The sequence below is a fragment of the Rhineura floridana genome, chromosome 5, assembly GCF_030035675.1.
Source record: "Rhineura floridana isolate rRhiFlo1 chromosome 5, rRhiFlo1.hap2, whole genome shotgun sequence".
Classification (NCBI taxonomy): domain Eukaryota; kingdom Metazoa; phylum Chordata; class Lepidosauria; order Squamata; family Rhineuridae; genus Rhineura; species Rhineura floridana.
The window spans coordinates 133,405,090-133,415,918 of record NC_084484.1 but is presented as its reverse complement, the minus strand read 5'-3'; the positions used below and the strand labels follow the sequence as shown (position 1 = coordinate 133,415,918).

Here is a 10,829-nt window from a genome sequence, read left to right as displayed (position 1 = left end):
ACCAGGGTTCGAATTCCCACACAGCCATGAAGCTCACTGGGTGATCTTGGGCCAGTCACTACCTCTCAGCCTCAGAGGAAGGCAATGGTAAACCCCCTCTGTATACAGCTTACCATGAAAACCCTTAATAACAATAACAATAACAATAACAACAACAATAATAATAATATTTGTAGGGTCGCCATAAGTTGGAATCGACTTGAAGGCAGTCCATTTCCATTTTCCAGTAGGAGGGGGGAATAGGAAATCTAGGAGTCTCTCAGCCTAACCTGCCTCTCAGGATTGAATTCAGTTAGATGCTAAGTAATTATACTATTGCACTGCTTAAGCGTCCATAGTATCTTTGCAAGGAAGGAGGATGGGGAGAAAAACTCTTGGCTGCCCCATCAGGTCACGTAGTCACCAGGCACCACTGACTGGAAGCTTACCCAGAAGTGAGGGGGAGCAGTCTGAAAAAGGTTCCCCACTCTTGTTCTAGAGTACTATCTATCCTGCATCATAAAACTTTCTCATCCCTTACTGTGGAACTTTTGTGCTGGGGTGTTAAATTTGAACCCTGGACCTTTATCTTGAGGTTTTCTACTTAACCTTAGGCTTTAAGCATTTATCCAGGTTCAAGATCAAAGGCCCTCCTCCAGGTACCTACTCCAAGGGAAGCTCGGAGAATGGAAACAAGGGAGAGGGCCTTCTCAGTGGTGGCCCCCAAATTATGGAATGATCTGGTGCGCCTGGCGCCAACACTGTTATCTTTTCGGCACCAGGTCAAGACTTTCCTCTTCTCCCAGGCATTTTAGCATGTGTTTTATATTGTTTTAAATTTTTAAATTGTGTTTTAAATTGTGTTTTAAAAAGATGTATTTTAAATTGTATTTGTTTTTAGTTACTGTAAACCGCCCAGAGAGCTTCGGCTATGGGGCGGTATACAAGTATAATAAATAAATAAATAAATAAAATTTGCACAGCTCCAGCCAACATGTGAACTCAGTTTCAGGCAAACAATTAGGTTAAAGAATAAAAGAAGTTATTGATTCATTGAGAGCACAGAATGCAAAATATAATACAAACTACATATAAAGAGTTCTTTTACATACACACACACACACACACACACACACACACACATGCGCGAAGGTCACTCCTGAAGAAGAATCTTGGTCTGGCTCCAAGGAAATGGCTCTGTGTCTCACCATCCCAGATTTTTTATCTGCTTTCTCTCACTTAACTCCACCTCTTGCATACCAAATACTGTATAGCAAATACCACTAACCTAAAGATCTAATTGGACTCTTTACACTTAGATGTTGATGTGTTGATATGTACAGAGTGTTCAGACTTGTGAATCTCCAAAATAACTTCCCCTGGGTCATGTGCCCTTTGTGGTGCCTTGTATCAGGATGTAACTAAGAAGTTGTGGTACATCTTGTGCCCTTCTGTCTACAACAAAGTCTCCACTCCTCCTTAATGACATTTATTTTCCCATATTTATAGCTTCTTGTTCTTTCCCCATGTGAATATTTATAGTTTCTTGTTCTTTCCCTGAGATGAATCTTGCCCTATATTGATTATATATAAAATTGGTTATTGGCTATAAAATTGATTATTGGCTATATAAAGGCATCCACCTAAGAGTTCTTAAAGAACTCAAATGTGAAATTGCTGATCTTTTGAAAAATATGTAACTTCTCCTTAAGGTCAGCCTCCATACCTGAAGTCTGGGAAGTGGGCAATGGAATATCAATTTTCTAAAATTTAAAACCTGGTTAGCTTAATTTCCGCTGTGGGAAAACTGGTGGGAAACACTGTTAAAGATAGAATACCAAGCAGAGAAGAACAAGTCTTGCTATAGAAGCACCAGCATGACTTCCATTAGGATAAGTCTGTCTCACTAACCTTTCAGAGCTATTTGAGAGTGTCAGTAAGCATATGGATGGGGTGATCCAGTAGACACGTTATACTTGGATTTCAAAAAGCCTTTGATAAAGTCCTTCACCAAAGATTCTTCAGATCTAGCAGTTGGGATCCTCTTATGGATCAGTAACTGTTTAAACAAAGGAAGCAGCAAGTAGGAATAAATGGTATAAGAAGTGGGGTCCTCCAAGGATCAGTATTGGGACCTCTGCTCTCTAACTTGTTCATAATTAACCTGCAGTTAGGGATGAGCAGTGAGGTGGCCAAATTTGCTGATGACACTAAACTGATCAGGGTGGCAGAATCAAAATTTGTAAGCTAACTCTCAAGAGGGATCTGTCCTAGAAATACTGTATGTAACCACTTTTGCATGGTTGGTTGGTTTGTAGTTTGCTTTATTGAAAATAGAAAAATATCCCCCCAAAATTTAAAAGATTCACTGGAAAGAGTGCTGTTGCACTTGTCTCCTGCTTGTGGACTTCCCATAGGCACCTGGCTGACCACTGTGAGCACAGGATGGTTGACTAAATGGGTCTTTAGTCTGATCCAGCAGGCTCTTCTTATATCCTTATATAGGCTCAGGTGCCTGCCATTGCTGAACTAATGCTTTAGAGCAGCAAAATAGATCTGCAGAAACTAGTTTATTTCTCTCCAAATTGGTGTTTAAAAGGGATTACCACATTCACAACCTAGATCAAAAAGTCATTCAAGTATTTCCCTCTACTGACATGTGTGATACGTTGAAAAAAATCATTGAGGTGTGCAGCAAATTTGGAGCTACTGGGCCTGTCAACAGGAAACATCCACCACTTAAATCATTAGATGGCCTTAGTTGCCTTTCACCCTACTTCCTTTAAATACTTTTTACAAATCACCATTTTCTGCCTTTCAAGAGTTATTCACACATTGTGAGCATGAGACGTAATGGCCATACTAAATTAAAACTTATGAATGCAAGGAGTTTGCTTTAATGTAATCTGGAAGACATGGACAAATTGGAAATTTTACATTCTGTAGCCATGGATATTTCTAGCAGGTCTTTTATTTGTAACACAAAGTGTTCTTGCGCATACATTTTTTTTTAAAAGCTAAAATTCTTTGGGAATCTCTAGAGAAAAGTATATTTTAAAAAAAGCCATCCCACTTAACTGAAATACTACAGTCCATTTTCTGTGTTAACAGCTAACGAAATACAGCTTGTTCCATCGATTTCTTTTGCTTCGTTTGACAAACGCCACTGGTAGATGTCTCCTTAAGTGTTACTCAATATGGGGACTCATTTTCAGAAGTGTTGAGCTGGTACAGAGTGGATATCAGCTTGAAATATGTGCATTGCTTGCATGACACAAAAAAGCCAATAGCTTCCACTGCTTGCACTTTTAGAAAAATATGTGTTAAGGAGCTGATTAACATAGGGATAGGGAATTTTTGAACCTCCAGATGATGTTCGACTACAACTCCTATTATCTCTGACCATTGGCTAGGGCTGATAGCAGTTGGAGTCCAATACATGGAAAGCTACACATTCCCCATCTTTGGTTTAACAAATATTTTCTAGAAAATAGCAATCGATTCCATCAGTGGAGTCTTGAATGGGACCCTTTGATCCAATGGTTTGAGTTCCATGAGCTCTTGACTAGGTGAAGCCAAAATGACAATAAGACATTGGGAAACATAGTGTGCACCATCCAAAATTAAGCAGTTGTAGATTTTATGAGAAATTGCATTTATTTATTATCATATTCATATCTCACCATTCAATTTGAAGAACTACTCATTAAGTCCAGCACTGTACAAAACAATGTTGTTAGACTCCAACTCCCATCATCCCTTGCCACTGACCATGCTGGGTGTGACTGAGGGTAGTTGGAATACAAAAACATCTTGAGGGCCACAGGTTCCTCATCCTTGACTATTGGCCAGAGCCAGCCCTACCATTATCCAGAGTGAGGTGACTTCCTCACTCTCAGATGTCATGATGAGTTGAATATGTCTGAAACTTGCCTTTTTTTTAATGTGCATTTGTGGGGAAACAATAAGTTGTTCCTAGCTATTGTTTGAAAACATCCTTGAGCAACAAACAGGATTTTCCCTTCTTTCACTCTCCCTTTTGTTAAACAAGGAGTTCTTCCATATGACCTATTTATTCAGTATTCTTTTTGATTTGCTTGAACAAAGCTAATGTGGAGATTAAATTATGCCTGGTCTTTACTGACAGTCTTTACTGTTTGTGGGGAGTTATATGACAATGAGCATTTGTTCTGTTTTGTTTGTGGGGTACATCCCAAAATTTTCAATGCATTTCCCCATCACTTTCCAAACCGTAAACCGTCTTTTTTTAAAAAGGTGGATTTGTTGTGTTAGGATGCCAGAGGCCTTTAATCCCCTTCAGTTGCACAAGTCTAAAGTTCCAGCATGAGTTTGGATCCCTCCCACAAAATACTGACCATCTGGTGGCACCGAGGGGTGGAAACACACTTGTGCTTAAAAAGTTTCCAGTGCATCTTCACCTCTGTATTTTGCAAATGTGAGTACACAACATTAGTCAACCCATTTTTAATCCACAATGTGTGATTTTGGGTGTTGGCTGCATATTTTCTTGAACTCTGCTTCACAGTGATTTCAACACTGTTTGCTGGATTAATCTGTCCTTGTCTGTTGTGTGTCTAGTGGAAACGTTTAATTGTGGGCAGTACACAATGTTCTGACATCAGCAGATGGGTGATGTGTACTGTAGCTTCTGACCTGCAGAAACCTTCTACCTGTTTATTATTTATTTAGACCATTTATATACTTATATTTAAATAAAACTCTAAGCAATGTACAACAAAAACACCAACTACAAAAAACAATCAAAATACTATTAACTGAACAAATCATCCTCTTTAGTATCAACATAATATAAATGTTGCATATAAAACTAAGTACAAGAAATACAAGAAAAAAACCATAATATACATAATAGACTAAACAGAATATTCCCTAAGTTTCAAGGGGAAAAAACACAAGCTGGGTGGGCTAGAGAACACCCTGCCACCCTCGATCCCCGTTGCCCTTTCTCACGGGACATTTTATTGAGTATGGTGGGCCAGTGAAAAACAGTATGCTCCTCAAGCCATGAAGCCAGACTATTCCAGGCGGCAGCCCTTATGCTCGTTTTTGGAGCTTTTAGGATAGGTGAGGTGGTGGCCGGATCCAAGGGAGATTTGTCTCGATGGGCCCTCCAGCAATCAGATGTCTCCATGGAAGGGAGTTGTACCTGTATAACATTGATGGACTGGCAATGTTGCTGGACAGGGATGGAGCAGCTGCACACCCTATCCTGGGCTTACAGTTAGGCCTCAGTCAATGGGCTGCAGTGTGGTGGCTTGGCTGGCGAGGAATACTTTGGGACAGGCTCCTACCCACTTTGTCCCAGCTTGGTTCAGTGCAGACATCTCCGCATGTGGTGGTCATTCCCAACTCAGTATTTGAGGCAACGCCCTCAGGTGGCAGGCATGTGCAGACATGCAGTTCGGGATGCAACGATGGCCTCGGTTACCTAAGGGCATGGTCCTCAGTTTGGCAGGCATGTGCGGACATGCAGTTGGTGAGGCAACGGAAGGGCATGACCCTCAGTTTGGCAGGCATGTGCGGACATTCAGTTAAGGAGGCAATGGAAGGGCATGGCCCTCAGTTTGGCAGGCATGTGCAGACATGCAGTTCAGGAGGCAACGATGGCCTCGGTTACTTAAGGGCATGGCCCTCAGTTGCAACGAAAGGGCATAGCCCTCAGTTTGGCAGGCATGCATGGCATGCAGTTAATAAGGCAATGTCAGCCTTGGGTACGTCTGCTTTGGTCAGACATACTCCCGCGAAGAGTTTGGCGTGGTGTCTGGAGCCCGATAGGGATGGACCAAGCGCTAAAGAAGGTCAACCGGCAAATTCGGTTGGCTATTCTGGGGCAGGGGGGGTTGGCTATTTCACACCCTGCATTCAGCATTGGATGGGTGAACTGTACAGGGCCGATGGCGTTCACCTGTCTGACGCAGGTAACGTCTTTTTGGCAGACCTGCAGAGGTGTCTGTGAGAGGTGCTTCTCGGCAGTGGGTAAAGGGGGACTAAATAGAGATTTGTCCCCTTTTTGTGGCGGGAAGGTGTGGAAAGGGAAATAGGTAAGGACAGCTCGGTGGCCCCCTTAGGCACCTTTGGAGGTGATTGGCGGTTCCAGAGGCCTGTCTGTCAGAGCTTTGCGGCTTGAGGGCAGGATATGGGCTGCTTTTGGAGCCAACTTAACTCATTCACCCGAGGGTTGTGCGGCCCCGGGGGGTGGTGACCTGAGAAGGCCCCTCTACTCACCTACTGGGTGTGGCTGGCGGAAGGGGTAAGCAGATGGGGCTTGCCCTTGTCCCAAGCAGGGGCTGGTTGCCCGTGAGCTGTATGGCAAGATGCTTGCTTATAGATAGTTCCGCACCTAGGTTTCCCTTTGCAGGTCACTTTAAAAGGTGTTTTTGTATAGTTTAATAAAGTGGCCCTTGTTCAACCCAAGCTGATGTGTCCTTGTCTTATTTCGCCCCTTCACTCGCAACACAATACTTGCAGCAGACAAATCAGCGTGAAATTCACTCCTGACATTGAAAACAAAGAAAATCAGTAGATTAAATTCTAATTCCATCCTTAAAGTGTTATTTCAGGTGTGGTGAACCTTTAGCCCTCCAGATGTTGCTGAAGTACAACTCTCATTATCCTTAGCCATTGGTCATGCTTGCTGGGGCTGAAGGGAGCTATAGTTGGGCAACATCCAGAGGGCCAAGTGTTTCCCATACACAGTGCCGTAACTAGGCAGGTGCACAGGCACAGGGCACAGGGCACAGGATGAAAGGGGCCCTGAAATGGATTTGCTGAAATAAAAATTATGTATAAACAATTGTTATATCGTATTTGTTTTATTATTATCCCCCCCCCCAAAAAAAATTAAGGGGCCCAAAAATAAAACCTTGCACAGAGCACATGAAAAGCTAGTTACGCTACTGCCCATACAGTGTTGTTTGAAGGGGAAAAAGGTGGAAGCAAACACACCAGCAAAGAAACAGACTGGTATTCTGGAGAACTCTTCTGGAGATGAACAGAGTAGATATGAGAATCCTAAATTTTCTCAGAGACAGCATAAAGGTTTAAAGGTTATCATAGCTTTGGCTATGGGGCGGTATACAAGTTTAATAAATAAATAAATAAATTCTGTATCTCCCTAAGTAAAACAACAACAAGCAGCAAATCTCCTACTGTTTGATCATTGCCAAGTATAACTAAGAGCCAGTTCATTTGTTGCTGGAGCTGTACAGCTGGGCACTCTCATATGGCTGGATTAATAGCATCTGTAAAGATGAACAAATGGGTTGGGCAAATGCATGCTTGATTCCCACGCCAGCATCATCAGCAATGGAGGAGTTCTGGTACACAATGCTCCTATCTAGGAGCAATGCTGCCATGGGAAGGAACAATGTAATTGGCCTAATCTATTTGGCCTTTCAGATATTGCTTGGGGTGGTGCTACATCCCAGCATGTGTATAAATGCCAACCATGCCAATCATGTAACATCTGAACCAACCCTGGAAAACCAAGCAAGATTGTTTTCTTTATAAGAATGAAGCTCGATCATGGGGTCAAGCAGATAAAGGAAAGGGAAAGGATCAGGGCACTTTAAACGATGTCTGTGGAGCAGAGCTTGGAAGATTACTTTTAAAAAGTAATAAATTACAGTTACAATTACTTGGCCCAAAAAAGTAGTAATTACCGTTACAATTACAATTGCTCTGAAAGTAACTGATTACTTTATTTTTTCTCAAAAGTAATCACTACAATTACATTTCAGTTACTTTTTAAAAAAAACTCCTACAAGGTGCTGGCCTTGGCTGCTGCACATCTAAGAAGCCTAAAACAATATTAAAAATAAACACACACACAGGGGGTAGTAGAATAAAAAAATTTATCCATAAGATTAACATAATGGCATAACAGAATCTCACATCCCCCCAAGCAATGAAGATACCCCAACTCTTGAAATCAAATTTTGCACTTGAAATGCTTTTATAATATGTTTCTGTTATGTCTCAAAAGAACAAGATGCTCAAAGAGCATGTCAGACAAGGAATGTCTTTTTACAGTCATTATGTTGCCACCAGTACTGAACAGGCGTTCTACTGCGGCGCTTGAAGGCATGCCTGTGTTGTGCTGCAAAAAACACCGCAGCACACATGGAAAGCCATGGAGTGATGACACTTCCCTGCTGGGAGACCTCAGGTACCTCACCAGTTCCTCCTCAGCAGTGTCCACTGCTGACTTCTTGCCCTGGGGCAGAAAGTTAAAGAAGTCATCTTCTAAGTCATCTCCTTCCTGGTCTTTATCTGAAGACTGATCACTGTCCTCATTAAGTACACCCATCTTTATTTCAGCTTTCAACAAGGCTTCCATTGTGTATCTAAGAAAGAGAGAGGATATGTTAACACATATATGTTAGGAAACCATCATCTGCTCTTCATTTCCTGATGCTTGTCATGTCCCCTGGTTCAGGGTCCAGCCTGAGCCTGTGGATGATGACATGGAAGGTAGGAAGGTGACCAAGTCACCACACTCATGGGGCAGCACAGCAGACCCTTAAGGATTACCTGCAGCAACCCAAGGTTGTGATGAGGAGCCCCAGGAAGAAAAGGCCCAGCCCCTGCCTACCACCTTAAGCCCTCTGATGCCTCCCTTGAGACAACATTTCCCTTGGAGTAATCCACCCAAAGGGCTTCCCTAATGTTCTTACTTGTTGGTATGGGTGGTGGCCTGACACGATTCCAGCCAATCTAGTTTGAAGCGAGGGTGTAGGCAGGCTGCCAGAAGAAGCCTCTTGTCCTCCCAGATAGCTGCAAACCGCTTTCTTAGGGCTTCGCGCACACCTCTCAGCAGCTGAAAACAGTATGTGTACCTCTCAGGTTTCTTTTCCAGTCCTTCTAACTTGCGGTCCAGATTGCAGAGCGTTGGTAGCAAATACCCCATGAACATGCCGTTCTCCCGTTGCAGGATATCTAGGGACTGGGCTAGTGGCTCCATAATCTCTGTGTATTCCTGTACCACTTCAATCTCAGCAGCTGTGATCCTGGACAAGGAGCAGCGGTCCATTATGGCATGCATTTTTAGTGGCACAGTTGACAGGAGCTCATGTAGTTGCTACAACAAATCAAAGGTGGAATTCCACCTGCTCTTATTCGGTACCTTCAGATACACACCACATTGCGCATGGATATACTCAGCAATCTGGGCTGACTGGTTCTGCTTGGACCACAACTTGCTGCACTTTCCCATCAAGGAACGAAACTGTTTCTTGAAAGGACCAAGAAGACTACTTTTGGAGGAGTCAGAAAGCATGGCCTCTATGTCTTGTGTTGCCACAAGGTTGAGGGTGTGGCTAGCACATCTCTGGTGTGGTGGTAAAACAAAATCCTCTCCTGAGTCTGCAGCTTCTTCCTCTGCCTCAGGTCCTGTGTCCAGGATCTCACAGATAGGCACAAACTCCACCTCAGCCTCCTCCTCCTCCTGGTTATCACCATCATCGTCACTGGTGCCTGCAGCTTCCACTGGTTCTTTGGCCATGAAAACTCTGAACGCTTTCACAAAGTTGGAGCCATTGTCTGTAGTAGTGCACATAACTTTGTTGTGGATCCTGTACTGCACATGTACATCATGCAGTGCTTTTGAAAGGACATCGTATGTATGGCGCCCCTTCAGACGCTTACAAGCCAAGGCCCCGACCTCACGTTTCAGGGTAGTTGGGTTGATCCAGTGGGCTGTTACCCCAAAGTAACTCTTCTTGCCATTGGTCCAACAATCTGCAGTGGTTGCTGTATATGCCACAGCACCCATTCGGTTTGCAAGAGTTTCTCTCATGTGGCATGCTCTCTTCTCAATTCTGTCTCTCAGAGTCTTGGCACATATGATGGTGAGATCTTTGGGGAGTCCAATGAGAACCAGATTAATGAATGATGGTTTGTCCACAGTCTGAAGTGGTAATGTCTCCTCTACAATGAAATCAATGATTCTCCTGTCGAGATTGCTCTGGGTGACAGGCTCCCTGCCAGATCCCCACCTCTCAAGGGTTGTCTGCTGCTGCTTCAGCATTTTGGGAGGAGGGGTGTCATGCATTGGTTCAGGAAGGCCACGTCTCCTTGCCTTTATTGCTTCTGAGGAAGAAGAACAAAGCATGAATCCAAGAAAAAATGGAAGAGGAACTTCACAATTTAAACATAAATAGACAATGGACACTCTTTGAGGACCAGCATGACAAAGGCTTACCTCAAAAGGTTTCTTCACATTGGATGAGGAGGAAACAGCTGATCTCAGATTTTTGATCCTTGGAAGGCAGTAATTGCATCGTACAACAACATTTTTCCCACTCTGGCTCACAAATGTACAAGCTTTCTCAAAGCCAAACCATGGTACTTGCTGTTCTGCAGATGTGGCTGTGGGCAACTGGCACTGCTTCATGCCCTCCTCCTCCTCGTGCACAGGGCCTCCTTTCTGAACCTCACTTTCTAGTTTTGCCTCCTCAGGATCAATAAGCTGTGACTCAAGTGGCCGCACTAACTGACTGCTGCTCTCAGCAGCAAAACCTGCAACAGGCGTCTCTGTGATAAACAAGAGATAATGCTCCTATATGGGTGAACTTCAGCTGTGATGTGCCCCCATCTCTTCCCCATGCTGCAAGATCCCCCAGTCAGAGTGGAAGTAAGCAGGTCGATAGCACAATTAAAAGAGATCCTATTTGCATCATTTTTGCTCACTGAATAACCCTGCCTGGGCCAGTCTAACCTACTTTCTCACAGGGTTGTTGTGAGAACAAAATGAGACTAGGGTTCAAATCCCCACGTAGCCATGAAGCTCACCGAGTGACCTTGGGCCA

The 10,829-nt window shown here is 43.5% G+C and overlaps 1 protein-coding gene across 1 annotated transcript; it reads right to left on the bottom strand.

Moving 5' to 3' along the window:
• Nucleotides 1-7,798: 7,798 nt before the first annotated feature.
• Nucleotides 7,799-9,368, bottom strand: LOC133385939 (uncharacterized). Its single transcript, XM_061629534.1, has 2 exons — nt 8,697-9,368; nt 7,799-8,366 (listed from the first exon to the last, which is right to left on the bottom strand). Exons 1-2 carry the CDS (start codon nt 9,062-9,064, stop codon nt 7,976-7,978), a joined length of 759 nt encoding a protein of 252 aa, XP_061485518.1. The 5' UTR covers nt 9,065-9,368; the 3' UTR covers nt 7,799-7,975.
• Between the last annotated feature and the right edge of the window lie 1,461 nt (nt 9,369-10,829).

Excerpts from the sequence above, each read along its gene's own strand:
- LOC133385939 (XM_061629534.1), bottom strand. The coding sequence starts at position 9,064 with ATGCATGCCATAATGGACCGCTGCTCCTTGTCCAGGATCACAGCTGCT. Across the intron at positions 8,367-8,696 it reads GCCACCACCCATACCAACAA|ATACACAATGGAAGCCTTGT; the intron begins GTAAGAACATTA and ends TCTCTTTCTTAG.